This window comes from Oncorhynchus mykiss, chromosome 19, assembly GCF_013265735.2.
Source record: "Oncorhynchus mykiss isolate Arlee chromosome 19, USDA_OmykA_1.1, whole genome shotgun sequence".
NCBI classification, from domain to species: Eukaryota; Metazoa; Chordata; class Actinopteri; order Salmoniformes; family Salmonidae; genus Oncorhynchus; species Oncorhynchus mykiss.
Window position 1 is genome coordinate 43,931,396 of NC_048583.1, and position 16,328 is coordinate 43,947,723.

The following is a 16,328-nucleotide window of genomic DNA, read 5'->3' on the forward strand; positions in this document are numbered from 1 at the left end:
AACATAGAGATCAAACAGTGCAGTGAAAGAGGTTGAACTGTTGAAGAATAGAATTGGTTGACAAGGACAAAACCTTGCACAGCTCAAATTATATTTATTCAAAATTATAACAGGGTATTTACAGAGTAAAATTAACAAACCTTTTTTCAAATATTAAAATACAATCTTTACACCAATTGCATTGTGTAGTCCCAAAGCAACTGAAACCATTTGAAAAGAGATGACACTAAGCTTCTGTACATAACAATAATGATCTGTTTTGAACTATGGTTAACCCAATTAACTTTAGTCTTCCATATATTATGTCCTTATGAGTCCACCAAGGTGGAAATGTTAAAAGACACGTCTTAATATGCTTTTTCAAGAATTGTGGAAGCATCCAAGCAACCATGGCTGATCAACAGCATTCTGGACATGAATATACTAAATACTCAATTTAGTTTACCCGTCTTAACTTAATGCATCATTTTAAACAACCCACAAATAAATATAAAGTATAACATTGTCAGATCTCCAAGAACCACCAACTATGCTCCAACTTGTTACGTCACGGAGCTGTGAAGAGCGAAAATGGACAATTTTAAAATCCTTTTTTTTTTAGGAAGGAAACTCAATACAAATGCTTTTTGTGCATAGCAGTGGAGCTCTAAGGCCACCTGGGAAAAGGTGTACTGACATGAATAAGAGGATATGAACGCTAAGCCCAATGTCAATAAGCTGAGAGGTGTGCCTCAACCTAGGGAACACCGGCCTTCAGCAAAATCATCTAATAAGTGCATGAAAAAAAAAACACTGCGCTCAAAACTATGATCAGAATGGATACGTGACATCAATTAGTTGTGCCATTAAGAACCCCATTCAGAATATTATCACAAGTTACTCTTACTTACCTTATCGAGCATAAATGGTCAAATCTGTGTATGTGTGAGAATGACCAGTTCAATCTAAGTTGCAGTGGTCTTCATGCATCATTCCTAACATGCTGCTGTGCATGTTCTGCAGTGATCATGTAAAAACAAGTCGACATGGTACAAATTGGTGATGGGTGCAATGATTAGCTCATAAAATGTGTTTAACCACTGAAAAGAAATACATGTAATGCTGTAAAGAGAATTTTCAAATGTCATATCGAGCTTTCCAGAAGACCATCCAACATACAGGGTGGTCATTCTTTTACAGTTACGTCCCTGCGCTAAGCCAATGGTTAAAATAACAAGTGTCAGACACTTAGAAAATGGCTAAGCATTATGTACATGTTAAACCCCTCTGAGCCCTCCTCTGGATGGGGGAGAAGCAACATTCTGCTGAGCATGACACGGCCTCACTTAGTGCCCCTGGAGGAGGTGGGTGGGTAGTCTTGTGTTGGCAGCTGCTGCAGTGGGGAGCTTCATACATGCCTCCGACTCAACACAGCCGCACAACAGCAACCCTGGATGTCTCTAATGTACGCCCAAGTGGCTGCAGCATGATTCAGGCCTCCTTTAACAAAGGCATATCTGCAGAAACAAAGAGACATCATCAATACGCCGTATGCATATATGGGCATTATCAACCAATACATGTGTGAAGAGGCCTGTTTGGAGAGACATGTTGATAGGGGGCCTACCGTCAGAGTAGTCCATCTCAGAGTTGAGGAGGGGCAGACTGTGCTGCTCACTGCCTGTGGAGTCCCTCCGCTGTGAAGGTGAAGGCGCTGCAGCAGCAGCCTGCTCCGGGCCCCAGCAGGAGTATGAAGGGGAAGAAGTGAAGGATGGTGGTACTGGGTGAACCAATGCCATCTCTGAGAGCTGGGAGAGGGTGGAGGGCCTGGCCTGTGCAATGAGCGGCTCGGTCGTCCCTGCAGCCTGCTGGCCCTCTGACAGCACTATTTGGACCCGGGACTCAGAGCTGAGACTCAGACCCCCTCCACCACACACCGCCTCCTCATAGGAGGGCAGGGCCACCTGCACCCCCTCCACCATGATGGACACAGGCTGGCCTGACACCCCCTGCTCACGGCTGTGAGGGGGACCAGAGAGGAGTGAAACTGTTAATTACGCATTACGTTAGAGACTTATGAGCTAGTTTTATGAGACATGCACACCCCTGGAGTACACAAATAGCTAGGATAAGTCTACCATAGCTGATGCTGAATAAGCATGTCTGTAGTTTCAGGCCACCCACCGGCTGTGGTTGAAGGACTTGAGTTTTGGCTGCAGCAGGACAAACAGGACCACCAGCAGCAGGATGAGGGCTACAGAGCTGGCAGTGGAGGCCACGATGGACAGGGTGGGTATGCCCAACGGCAGGGCAGGGTCTCTGTCTGGAAGAGGGGAATAAGGCAATCAGCCCAAGTGCAAACAGTGTCACAGACCTGCCAACCTTGAAGAATATTTAGGAGTACCAATTCAGCACGGTGGTGCCACCGCCGGCCCCCACGACAGCGCACGTGCGACTCCCACACTGCTCACATCATAAGCAATTCACTTTTTTTTGCCTAATAATGATGTTGACAGAAGACTGCCTAAGTAGGAATGTGAGGCTTTAGACTGGTATGGTACTTGGTAATTGGCTGCTCTTCGATAGCTAACTAGAAGAGATATGCTTAAAATGCATACATCAGGGCTCTCCCTAGGATTTTATATCAAACAACATAGCCAACACAGAAGTCTTGTGTTTGATCCTAAATTAAATTGATGTGGTCTCAATGAAATGTTTCTAGGTTACATTTGAGTGAAAATGTAAACTGACTTAATTTTTGGAGGGGAGTAAAATCTGAACAATTCCAACTACTGGATGCAATGTAGTAGTCTAGTTTACTGTAGGTTATTTGGAATATGAAACAACTGAACTAGGCCTCCTGAGCAGCAAAGCAGTCTAAGGCACTGCATCGCAGTTCTAGAGGCGTCACTACAGGCACCCTGGTTCAAATCCAGGCTGTATCACAACCGCCGTGATTGGGAGTCCCATAGGACGGCACACAATTGGTCCAGCGGCGTCGGGGTTTGGCCGGTGTAGGTTGTCATCATAAATAATTTGTTGTTAACTGACTTGCCTAGTTAAATAAAGGTAAACAATAAATAAAAAATTGCCCACAGAGCAGATCTACCGCTTCTTAGACTTGTTTCAATGAGTAAAAAAAAAAAAAAAAAAAAAAAAAAAAAAAAATTCCTTGGTTCCCCCCCCCCCCCCCCATAAGATTTCCATCCCTGACCTAATCCATCAAGTTTGACTACTAGGCTACCATTCATTCAACATGCCTTGTCATTGGTGAACAGACTTATCACATCATTTGCAGCCTACTGTCGACATACAACTGTATCAAGAGGACAGATCAAGAAGTGATTAATTAACATAGGCCTACTAATGTTTAACAGTCTAACATAACCTTTTGTGAAGGACATATTAGCGGAACAGCTCTCTGCCATGTCTGTTTCCATCCAAGCAGCGACACTCACTGAACTACCGCAACATAGGTTTCCTTGCTCGTCAATGCCTACCACCGCAACGTGCCTATTTTATAATAGTTTATTGTGCCAGCATACTTTGACCTCAAATTGCGTGCATGGTACGCAAAATGTGTGCAGGTTGGCAGTCGCTCGAGGTTTGAAAAAAGCAATAATGTTAGTGAACTTTCATCTTGCAGATTGATACAACAAAAAGCAAATAGTTCAAGCGACCCAACACTGAACTCTGAAGAGTAAGACCAACCTTGGTCCAGGAGACAGCTAATCTGCATGGGACCGTCCCACTCCCCGTCCTGACAGGTCAGGTATTTGTACTCTCCCTTCAGGATGTAGCCTTCATCACAGAAGTACTCAATCACAGTGCGATGGTTCAGTCTATGGCAGGGGGACGGGTGGCAGGTGTAACCCCCATTCTCTGGCTCAAATGGAGACAGACACACTGTTGACAAGAAACAAGAGAACCATCATCAGTGAGTTCACAAAACAAATTTTAGACTTCCAAATATGTTAGTGTGTGTGGAATGAATTCAGAGTATTTAGTAAAGCCATTAGTACTATCACTGTGTATGCAGCGGGGTGGGTCTGAGGACCAGTGGCCCAGGGGAGTGCAGGTGAGGATGTTGGGCCCATCCTCCAGGAAGCCTGGGTCACAGCTGTACTGGAGCACCGTGCCGACAGGAAAGGAAGCCCCGTTAGTCTCTGTCAGGTTGGCTGACCCATGTTGGACCATGAACGGCCTCGCACATCCTTGGTTGACACAGCTAATCTGCATGGGGCCGTCCCACTCCCCATCCTGACAGGTAAGATATTTGTACTTGTAGTCTCCCTTCAGGATGAAGCCTTCATCACAGAAGTACTCGATCACAGTGCCCTGGCCTAGCCGATGGCAGGGAGACGGGTGGCATGTGTACCCTCCATTCTCAGGCTCAAACAGAGGCCGGCACACTGCTGGTCAGAAACAACACAATCATGTTGTAAAGTTATAATCCTACATTATCCAAATTTTGGTATCAACTTTGTTGTTCAAATGGAAAGAAATAATCCTGTTCACAATGAGTCATACTGGTGGCCACATTGTAGAGAGCCACTCACCGTCACTCCGTTTGCAGTGGGGTGGGTCTGAGGTCCAGAGGCCCAGGGGGTTGCATGTGATGATGCTGGGCCCATCAGCCAGATAGCCTGGGTCACAGCTGTACTGGAGCACCGTGCCCACAGGGAAGGAACCCCTGTTAGTCTCTGTCAGGTTGACCCAGCTGTTCTGCACCATGAATGGCCTCACACATCCTGAGGAGGGACAAAAGGTCATGATTGATGCTAGCGCATACTGCTGTTTTTTTCCCCTGCTATATTTTGGTTTTAAAACACTGTTGTTAAGGGCCTCGCTATAAGTGGTTTTTATGAGGTTTATATAATATCAATGAGTCACAAAGGCAGTGGGAGGTGAGTGGGACTTCTAGCAACAGCTTCACGCACTCCATCCAGCATCTTTTACTCATCAGCTATGAGAGGATGTGGGGACTTTACACCTTAATATTGAGTGTAGCTCATGTGTTGGCCAGTTGTTTGTTCAAATAAACCCAATTCCGATGTTATAATTTACCACATACAGTAGGTTAATGTACATCCTACATTATTAGACTGAAAGAGAGAAGCGGAATTGTAGCAGCATAACAGTAATGTATGGAACGGAGACGTGTGGGGGGGATTTTGCTGACGAGAGATCTCTTACCTGACCCTTGTCCCGTGGATAGCACAGTCAGAAAGAGCAACAGTGAAAGTGCCCGCTTGTCAGCTGAGGTGAGCAGCTCAAGGGCTTTTGACATTGACTCTACCATTCCATTGCACATATTTTACTTCCACTGCAGAGGGATTCAGCTCAACCTAGGGATAGAAGACCAGAATGAATTGACTGACAACTGAACGGAGTTGTCGCCCACCCCCCAAATAATCAACCCTGTCCAAGTTCTAATTATTATTTACTAGCAACTGCAAAGTCACATTTGACTGAGTCTAATGCATATATCCCAAGATCAAGAAAGAGCAGATGCTTTGTTTGGGGACCATGCAATCACGGACCCTTGGGACGTCCCTATCCCCATTGAAGTTGACATTTAAATGGTTAAGGTTGTAGTTTAGGGAAGGGATTTTCCAAGTATCCCGAATAGCACTGACCCTTTATTTGGGTCCAATGAGAACTAAGTGGCGCACAACAGACCCTGGTTCGATCCTTGGCTGTATCACAACCGGCTGTGATCGGGAGTCCCATTGGGCGGCGCACAATTGGCTCAGCATCGTTCAGGTTAGGGGAGGGTTTGGACGGGGTAGGCCAAATAATCATTTGTTCTTAACTGACTTACCTAGTTAAATAAAGGCTAAACAAAAAAAAGATCTGACTGTAGTTAAGTTACAGCCAAAGACACTCATACTAGCATCCTATTTGATAACTACCTAGCTAGCTAATTAACTAGGTAATGTAACTACGGTCTGGGTATGTCCTCCCAAACCAAGTTTTAAAAAAAAAGTTAAGTAACTTTTTGGGCAAACCAACCAAATTCAAAGAAATCTGAGTTATAGATCTGTCATACTCATTGAAACAAGTTTAAGAAGCAGTAGACCTGCTCTTTGGCCAAAAAAAAGTACTTAAAAAAAAAAAAACTTTATTTAACTAGGTAAGTCAGTTAAGCACAAATTCTTATTTACAATGACGGCCTACACCGGCCAAACCCGGACGACGGCAGTTGTGCCCCGCCCTATGGGACTCCCAATCACAGCCGATTGTGATACAGCCTGGAATCAAACCAGGGTGACTATAGTGACGCCTCAAACACTGAAATGCAGTGCCTCAGAACGCTGCGCTACTCGGGAACACATTTCTATGCTTCCACTTTCTTATGTTTAATTTTTGCATATTTTACTTACAACTTCAGCTTCAAACAGCTGAAAATACAATATTTTTGGTTATTGAAAAGACGGTACAATAATTCTCTACACTCAGTGGTTTGTTTTGTCACATTTAGGAGAACTATTAGAATTCATGTGCTTTCTGCTTATTGCATCTTTATACTAACCAGATAGCAGAGGGGAAAACTATTAGCTACAGTGCCTTGCGAAAGTATTCGGCCCCCTTGAACTTTGCGACCTTTTGCCACATTTCAGGCTTCAAACAAAGATATAAAACTGTATTTTTTTGTGAAGAATCAACAACAAGTGGGACACAATCATGAAGTGGAACAACATTTATTGGATATTTCAAACTTTTTTAACAAATCAAAAACTGAAAAATTGGGCGTGCAAAATTATTCAGCCCCCTTAAGTTAATACTTTGTAGTGCCACCTTTTGCTGCGATTACAGCTGTAAGTCGCTTGGGGTATGTCTCTATCAGTTTTGCACATCGAGAGACTGACATTTTTTCCCATTCCTCCTTGCAAAACAGCTCGAGCTCAGTGAGGTTGGATGGAGAGCATTTGTGAACAGCAGTTTTCAGTTCTTTCCACAGATTCTCGATTGGATTCAGGTCTGGACTTTGACTTGGCCATTCTAACACATGGATATGTCTATTTTTGAACCATTCCATTGTAGATTTTGCTTTATGTTTTGGATCATTGTCTTGTTGGAAGACAAATCTCCGTCCCAGTCTCAGGTCTTTTGCAGAATCCATCAGGTTTTCTTCCAGAATGGTCCTGTATTTGGCTCCATCCATCTTCCCATCAATTTTAACCCTCTTCCCTGTCCCTGCTGAAGAAAAGCAGGCCCAAACCATGATGCTGCCACCACCATGTTTGACAGTGGGGATGGTGTGTTCAGCTGTGTTGCTTTTACGCCAAACATAACGTTTTGCATTGTTGCCAAAAAGTTCAATTTTGGTTTCATCTGACCAGAGCACCTTCTTCCACATGTTTGGTGTGTCTCCCAGGTGGCTTGTGGCAAACTTTAAACGACACTTTTTATGGATATCTTTAAGAAATGGCTTTCTTCTTGCCACTCTTCCATAAAGGCCAGATTTGTGCAATATATGACTGATTGCTGTCCTATGGACAGAGTCTCCCACCTCAGCTGTAGATCTCTGCAGTTCATCCAGAGTGATCATGGGCCTCTTGGCTGCATCTCTGATCAGTCTTCTCCTTGTATGAGCTGAAAGTTTAGAGGGACGGCCAGGTCTTGGTAGATTTGCAGTGGTCTGATACTCCTTCCATTTCAATTTTATCGCTTGCACAGTGCTCCTTGGGATGTTTAAAGCTTGGGAAATCTTTTTGTATCCAAATCCGGCTTTAAACTTCTTCACAACAGTATCTCGGACCTGCCTGGTGTGTTCCTTGTTCTTCATGATGCTCTCTGCGCTTTTAACGGACCTCTGAGACTATCACAGTGCAGGTGCATTTATACGGAGACTTGATTACACACAGGTGGATTGTATTTATCATCATTAGTCATTTAGGTCAACATTGGATCATTCAGAGATCCTCACTGAACTTCTGGAGAGAGTTTGCTGCACTGAAAGTAAAGGGGCTGAATAATTTTGCACGCCCAATTTTTCAGTTTTTGATTTGTTAAAAAAGTTTGAAATATCCAATAAATGTTGTTCCACTTCATGATTGTGTCCCACTTGTTGTTGATTCTTCACAAAAAAATACAGTTGTATATCTTTATGTTTGAAGCCTGAAATGTGGCAAAAGGTCGCAAAGTTCAAGGGGGCTGAATACTTTCGCAAGGCACTGTACATTACCAAAAGTATGTGCCCACAAGTATGTGGAGTTGGTCCCCCCTTTGCTGCTATAACAGCCTCCACTCTTCTGGAAAGGCTTTCCACTAGATGTTGTAAAATTGCTGTGGGGACTTCCTTCCATTCAGCCACCAGAGCATTATTGAGGTCGGTCACTGATGTTGGGCGATTAGGCCTGGCTCGCAGTTGGCGTTCCAATTAATCCCAAAGGCGTTAGGTGGGGTTGAGTTCAGGGCTCTGTGCAGGTCAGTTAAGTTCTTCCACACAATCTTGACAACAATTTCTGTATGGAACTCGCTTAGTGCACTGGGCATTGTCATGCTGAAACAAGAAAGGGCCTTCCTCAAACTGTTGCCACAAAGTTGGAAGCACAGCATTGTCTAGAATGTCATTGTATAAGAGATGTCCTGTCACTGGAACTAAGGGGCCTAGCCCGAACCATGAAAAACAGCCCCAGACCATTCCTCCTCCACCAAACTGCACAGTTGGCACTATGAAGTCGGGCAGGTAGCGTTCTTTTGGCATCTGCCAAACCCAGATTCCTCCATCGGACTGCCAGATGGTGAAGCGTGATTCATCACGCCAGAGAACACGTTTCCACAGAGTCCAATGGCGGCGAGCTTTACACCACTCCAGCCGACGCTTGGCATTGTGATTTTAGGCTATTGTGCGGTTGCTTGGCAATCAATGGAAATCCATTTCATGAAGCTCCAGACGACAGTTCTTGTGCTGACTGATGTTCCAAACAGCCTCTGGAAGTAACTCGGTAGAAAGTGTTGCAACCAAGGACATATGAGTTTTACGCGCTATGCCCTTCAGCAATCGTTGGTCCCGTTCTGCAAGCTTGTGTGGCCTACCACTTCACGACTGGGCCGTTGTTACTCCTAGAAGTTTCCACTTCACAATAACAGCACTTACAGTTGAACGGGCAGCTCTACCAGGGCAGAAATTTTATGGACTGACCATGACGGTGCCACGTTGAAAGTCACAGTTCTTCAGTAAGGCCCTTCTACTGCCAATATTAGTCTGTGGAAATTGCATTGCTGTGTGCTCGATTTTATACACCTGTCAGCAACGGGTGTATAAAATGAAATAACTGAATCCACTAATTTGATGGGGTGGCCACATACTTTTGTGTGTGTGTATATATATATATATATATAGACGTTACCTACTACCTACACACCACATTACCTGGCTAGCAGCGGCAGATTAATGTTACGTAGAGAACACCAGCTGGTTAACATTAGATTGCTACTGTAGATAACGTTCTTTCTCACACTAGACCTCGTCAGCATAACAACGCTAGCTAATTGTGAATCATGTAACGCTAACTACAGTAGCTATGTTAACAACAATAAACCATTATCGTTACCTTTGATTGTAGTTAGCAACGTCAGCTATACCTAGCCAGCTAATCTCTTCGTTTACTCACACAAAAACACGGACAGTCAGGTCCTCCTCCACCCTGTTCTACTGTACTCGCTCACTGTGGTCGATACATTCCCCTAATCAGTTTCTGTAAAACGGCAATTGTCCCTCACTAAAAACATCAACTATGCGCGGTCAGGGGAGACTGCAAATCGCCCCCCCGCTAGACTAGCTTCGCAACGGCTTTGCTGCTAGGCTGAGCCATATAAATAATGAATTAATTGTACCTGCTGAGCTGCCTCGATTTGGTCTCTTCCATCGAAGTCTGTTATTGTGAAAAGAAAATTAACCAATAAAGATACAACTTTTGTATAGTTACCACATCCGGGTCTTGTGCGTCCTTAGATACCAGTCCAAAATAAAAAGCATTACCACGGCTACCTCATCGCTGCAATGAGGTAGACTTAATATGTATAATTTAATGTACAATACTGTAATGAAACAGGGACCTTCTAGCCCGAGGTCCGGCGCGCTATCGACTGTGCCACAAAAGCATGCTCGTGCGCCAGAGTCGATTTCCGGGGTTATAAACCCAGGGTCGTTACAATACAATATGAAATGTTATTTATTTACCTCAAATGTCTTGCAAAATTGTCTACTCGATAGCCCCTAGATAGCCTCTAGCTACCAGTGGCGGTCAGTGCCGTTTAAGATGAGGGAGGATGATTTTTAATGAGCATGGCCTTATTTCTATTACAGCATATTGGATGACTGCCATTAATATTCCATTCACCCAGGTCAATGTAACAGGGACTACAGGTTTAGGCTATTACATGATACATTCCCTACATCATGAGGTTGCTACAACCTAGCCTATGAATGAACATTTACAACATAGGTGCACACAGGTCGAGAGAAAAATATGAGCTGACAGACAGTGACACATTGAATACCGCCTTGCACACTTACCTGCGTCTAGCTGATATAGGGTGTAATTATTAGTCCAACAGTTGCAAACGAGAGTTTATATTGGACAAATTCAGGTATGTTTTGTTCCGTTTGCTTCCGTTTTTAAGAAACATGTTTCAACAGAATCGGCAGAATGAATACACCCCTGATCACTTGTAAACAAAGTTCACTTTCATTGCAGTAACGTTGTATTCCTTCTTGCGCTCTCTTTCTATCCCCTTTTCCCCTCGGTTGTGGACTTCAATGAACAACATGTCAGCTGTATGTGACCCTGGTGAAAAAAACCTTATCAAGCCAAACCAAATTGTTGTCATCATATTAGCTAAAGTAAGGTCGTAGTCAACATAGCTAATAGAACGGACGCGTTAGTAAACCTGTTACAATCATGTAGTAACGTTACAGTGTACAGTCAGTAAACTGTTCAACTATTGTCTTTCTCCTTCTTTGTCTTTGAGTCAACTAATCACCAGATTTTATGCACTGCAGTGCTAGCTATCTGTATCAATCAATCAATCAGCGAGAGAGAGAGAGATGCGCCAACATCTGCCCTATGTCTAGTTTAACGCCGATGTCAAGAGAGAGATGTCTGCATCGGCCCGATGTCTAGTTTAACGCAGATGTCCAAAACCGATGTCAAAGCTGAATTGTATACCTACCTATATGACATAATGACGCCACAAAAAATACAGAGTTACACTGAACAAAAGCCGATAAATACTAAGCGCACACTGTCAACAATTAAACAAGTTCAAGTCGAGCACTCATTTTAAAGAGTAAGAACATTTCAGCGAGACAACTCAAAGGCGAAATCCATTAACGCCAAGATAATGGAATTGCCCTTGACAATCAACCATTCTCTGTCGTGGATGATGTTGGCTGTCGTCAACTGGTCGAGCACCGGTACACACTACCAAGTAGGAGCTATTTTTGTCCAGATGTTACCATACCGGAGTTACACAGTACTGTTGAAACACATCCATGAGCTACTTGTTATGGGCGTCACTGCTATTAGCTTCACGATTGACATTTGGAGCAGCGATTTCGGCCCCATGAGCATGCTGAGTCTGACAGCACAATGGGTTGATGAGGATTTCGTACAGAGGAAAGTCGTATTGCATGTTTAAGAATGTGCTGGTTCTCATACCGCTGCTGCCATTTCAATGGCATATGAGAACATGTTTGAAACTTGGAAACATTGAACACACTCCTAGCGCCATTCGAACAACTGACTCGAGAAATAAGCTAATCAACTGCGTCTGCAGCAGACGTGATACCCTCTGTCATGGCATTGAAACGCCTGCTCAACAAAACTGCCCACAGACCGTGGGGTTAAAACTTGCAAAAGTACTCTACTAGAGGCTGTGAACAAACGATTCGTTGGCATTCACTCTGAGCCTTTACTGTGTCACCACCATGCTCGATGCTAGGTACAAGTACCGCTACTTCGATGCAGACGAGAAATAGAGTTTCCGTGAAATGCTAGACAGCTGGACAAGATGGACATGGACACAGTGACAGTGTGCACCGAGGAGGAGAGGCCACGGACAGACAGAGCTGAAACTTCATTGCTTGACCTGTATGATGAAATCCTGGTTGAGAATGAAAGGACTGAGCAAATGAACAATGCAACAGCACAGCAAGTAAGGGAAATAAATGGGTTTTGATTATGTTTTACTTGTAATGGGGACATATGTAAATGCTAACAAAATAACTTTTTGGTCAGTGTGTGTGTGTAACCTTTATTTAACTAGGCAAGTCAGTTAAGTTAAATTCTTATTTACAATGACGGCCAAACCCGGACGACGCTGGGCCAATTGTGCGCCACCCTTTAGGACTCCCAATCACCGCCGAATGTGATACAGCCTGGATTCGAAGTGAAAAAAAAGTGGAAAAAAAAGTTTTGACATTTTTGGAAATGCACTAAAAAATAAACAGATACCTTATTTACATAAGTATTTATACCCATTGGAAGGGTACCAAAACACTTCTACAGCATTGAAGGTCCCTGAGAACAAAGTGGCCTACCTCATTCTTAAATGGAAAAAGTTTGGAACTACCGAGGCTTTTCCTAGAAATGGCAGCCCAGCCAAACTGAGCAATTTGGGGAGAAGAGTCTTGGTCAGGGAGGTGACCAAGAACCCGACGGTCACTCTGACAGAGCTCCAGAGTTCCTTTGTGGAGATTGGACAACCATCTCTGCAGTACTCTACCAATCAGGCCTTTATGATAGGGTGGCCAGACAGAAGCCACCCCTCAATAAAATGCACATGACAGTCCGTCTGGAGTTTGCCAAAAGGCACCTAAAGGACTCTCAGACCATGAGTAACCAAGATTGAACTCTTTGACCTGAATTCCAAGCATCACGTCTGGAGGAAACCTGGCACCATCCCTACGGTGAAGCTTGGTGGTGGCAGCATGGTGCAGCGACGCTCCCCATCCAACCTGACAAATCTTGATAAGAGAAGAGAGAGAGAAGGGGAGACACTCCCCAAATACATGTGTGCCAAGCTTGTAGTGTCATACCCAATAAGACTCAAGGCTGTAATCGCTGCCAAAGGTGCTTCAACAAAGTACTGAGTAAAGGGTCTTAATACCTATGTAAATGTGATATTTCAGTTGTAATTTTAAATTTTATATGTGGTATTTTGTGTAGATTGATGAGGAGAAAAAACAATTTAATCAATTGTAGAATATGGCTGTAACGTAACAATGTGGAAAAAAGTTAAGGGGTCTGAATACTTTCCGAATGCACTCTATATCACTTTGAAATTGGAATAAGTGGTAAAGAATAGTGAAAAAACGAATTGTGTTTGTTCATCTCTAAAAATCCCAACCAGCGCCTGATGCGTTGGACTTTGTTCTTGCAACCATTCAACCTTGATATTAGACACATTAGTGGTAAGGATAATATCATTGCTGATGCTCTGTCCCGTGCTCCTTTAACCTAGTTTGTATCTTCTCTCTGCTGACCCCTACGGGCTGTCTGCGCCTCTTTCCTCTTAAATTGCTCCCCAGGTACCAGGGCTGCCGAGTTTGAGGGGCGGACAGTCAGCTGGGGGACACGGGGCTACTGCTAGGAGCCGGGACTGGTATCCTTTTTTTTTCTTTTGGGGGAACTTTGGATTGTTTTGAATATGTTGGGCCGAAATTTGGGTTGAGGGTGGGACCCTCATTTTAAGGAGGGGGGTGTCACGGCCCCTCCTCTGCATTGCAGGGGCGGTTCCTCCTGCAGGCAGAGGAGGGTCGTTAGTGATTGGAGTCACATGGGCTCAGGGTATTTAAACTGCTTCACTAACCACTCTTGTCTCTCTCTCTGCTCCTCCAGGTATGATCCTGTTTTGTTTGTTCCTTTGTAGTTTTACATAATTTTCACTCAGTCATGTTCACACACACAGATTCACGCATCCCTGCACTTTATATACATCCTACATTATGATACTTTCACACCTCATTCCCTTTTCTTCGTTTAAAGTTCATAGTTTTTGGTTTATAACAAAGAACCTTTTTGATTGGCCTATACCTGTTGTTCGTGTCCCCTCATTTTTGCCACAGGCTATGAGCCGGCCTGTGACAGTATGAATTTCCAGTTAACTTGATTGGAGATGTATCTGATGAGGAGAGCGAAGATCCAGAAGTCCAGAAGGACATTAAGACATTTTAAGTACTTGACAAAATCCTGGCTTCAAGGATCTCAAATGGAAAAGGGAAGGAGTTCCATCAACTATGGAAGGAACTATTGGTAAGCACAAGGATACGCAGAGTACACAGAAGTTAATGCAGCACCATATCACCAAGTAAAATTCTAAGTGTGTAAATGTACTTGGCGAATGAAGGCGATTCTGATGTGAGAATGTGTATATGCTGAAGGATATTTTCTACCAATTTTTGTGCAGCAGCTAAAACCCAACATATATTCAGAATGTGCAGATGAAGCAGAAAATACAAGGATATTTTTGGTCCTGGCTCCTTCCAGTAGTAAGTCAAATAGTATCATTTCAGAATGCTGATCAGTGTGGATACTGTCTACAATGCACATTGACTGGAGCTTTGAGGACAATGTTAGTCATAGTACTCACATGCCAAGTTACGATTCCATGATAAACTAAAGAACTTGGAAAATGGTGATATAAATCATCAGCTTTCTTTTGCATGGGATATGGCACAGCAAATTGATAACCTTACGTAGATTCAGTCTCAGAATTTGAATATGGTAATTTGTTATTCATATGCAGGCTATGTTTTAATAATACATTTTCATTCACCCTAGTTCATGGATCCAATGAAGAAGTGGACTTTGTTCCTGTGTTTGTGACTCAAGTGCCTGACAAAGAGTATGAGACACAACACAAGTGGAGGAAAGTGAATTTGTTTAAATATGCTGGAACATAATTATAGATGGTAACAATTTACATAATTAATTTGCTCATAACCCAAAGACGTGGATGTCGATTAAGGCAGCCCCCACACCTCTCTGATTCAGAGGGGCTGGGTTAAATGCGGAAGACACATTTCAGTTGAAGGCATTCAGCTGTACAACTGACTAGGTATCTCCCTTTCCTATGTAGGCCAATTTATACTAACTACTCCTGTAACAATGTTAGTCTTACAATGCAGTTGTATTATTCTACACTAGATGGCAATATAACCCTAGGAAACAATGTAACTGCGTTGTACTTTCACTGTATTCTGTTTTTTCTTGGTTCTTTGATTTCTGAAAACACCACATAGGCAACCAGTTTCCCATTAAACTGTCCATGAACAACTTTCCCATATTCTTTTGAATTTGCTGTTTGGTGGATGACATGTCACTTAAACTCATAGTTAGAGAGTTATGAACATTGTCCAGTGGGCTCTTTTTCAAATTGCATGTATTTCAGTGGTCTAGAAAAAAACATGCATCAGGTTTAATTGATATATGCAAATTCTGAATTATTGCTTAGATTGTTGACAATGTCTCTCTCCTAAACATCTCAGGATGATACTAGACAGAGCTCGCCAATGGTCCTTAAACTCTGAGTTTAGGCTTCTGTATGCCATGTTTACCTGCTGGAATCCAAACAATGCATGAACTCAACTCCCACACAGCAGCAGAATTGGCTGAAGTGGGTCACGAAGAGAGGGCAGATGAGTCACAAGGCAGCCAGTCCAATTCCCAGGGACAAAAAGAAACAAGACTTTGTGAAGAACAACATTGAGATATGTCAAAGTTCATGTTGGTCCAAGTACAGTGTCAGACTGTCACATAGATTTGGACAAGTCCCATGTTACGTGTGTTTTTTTTTACCCCACTGGGAAAAATAAATATTTATTTGACATAGGGGCCTGATTGAAAATAACTACGATCTGATGAAGGATTGTTTTCACTACTATGTGATACATGCAGGAGGCCCGGTGCAGATGACACAGGAGGAGCAGGATCGCCTGGATGACCTCCTCAAATCAAATCCAATTTTATTGGTCACATACACATGGTTAGCAGATGTTAATGCGAGTGTAGCGAAATGCTTGTGCTTCTAGTTCCAACTATGCAGTAATATCTAACAAGTAATCTTGACAAATTCACAACAACTACCTTATGCACACAAATGTAATGGGATGCATAGAAATATAAATATATGGATGAGCGATGGCGTGCGGCATAGGCAAGATGCAGTAGATGGTATAGAATACAGTGTGATCCCGCTGCTGTTTCCTGTAGTCCACGATCATCTTCTTTGTTTTGTTGATGTTGAGTGAGAGGTTATTTTCCTGACACCACACTCCGAGGGCCCTCATCTCCTCCCTGTAAGCCGTCTCGTCGTTATTGGTAATCAGGCCTACA

At 43.3% G+C, this 16,328-nt stretch overlaps 1 protein-coding gene and 1 long non-coding RNA gene across 5 annotated transcripts; one reads left to right on the forward strand and one right to left on the reverse strand.

Moving 5' to 3' along the window:
• Positions 1-77: 77 nt before the first annotated feature.
• On the reverse strand, positions 78-9,925 carry LOC110497946 (sushi domain-containing protein 6). Of its 4 annotated transcripts, none has more exons than XM_036954890.1 (8): positions 9,826-9,925; positions 5,176-5,327; positions 4,539-4,730; positions 4,002-4,394; positions 3,691-3,885; positions 2,164-2,302; positions 1,607-1,998; positions 78-1,496 (listed from the first exon to the last, which is right to left on the reverse strand). In XM_036954890.1, the coding sequence occupies exons 2-8, from the start codon at positions 5,291-5,293 to the stop codon at positions 1,471-1,473; spliced, it is 1,455 nt and encodes a 484-aa protein (XP_036810785.1). In that variant the 5' UTR covers positions 5,294-5,327; positions 9,826-9,925; the 3' UTR covers positions 78-1,470. The 4 variants fall into 4 exon arrangements, with proteins under 4 accessions (XP_036810785.1, XP_036810787.1, XP_036810786.1 ...); XM_036954892.1 differs by lacking the exon at positions 9,826-9,925 and adding an exon at positions 9,543-9,807 and having other exon boundaries at positions 4,008-4,394; XM_036954891.1 differs by lacking the exon at positions 9,826-9,925 and adding an exon at positions 9,543-9,806 and having other exon boundaries at positions 4,002-4,391.
• Positions 9,926-13,229: 3,304 nt separating this feature from the next.
• On the forward strand, positions 13,230-15,279 carry LOC110497948. The gene is made up of 3 exons (XR_002469746.2): positions 13,230-14,246; positions 14,401-14,482; positions 14,775-15,279. It is a non-coding gene; the product is annotated as an uncharacterized LOC110497948 (long non-coding RNA).
• The last annotated feature ends 1,049 nt before the right edge of the window (positions 15,280-16,328 follow it).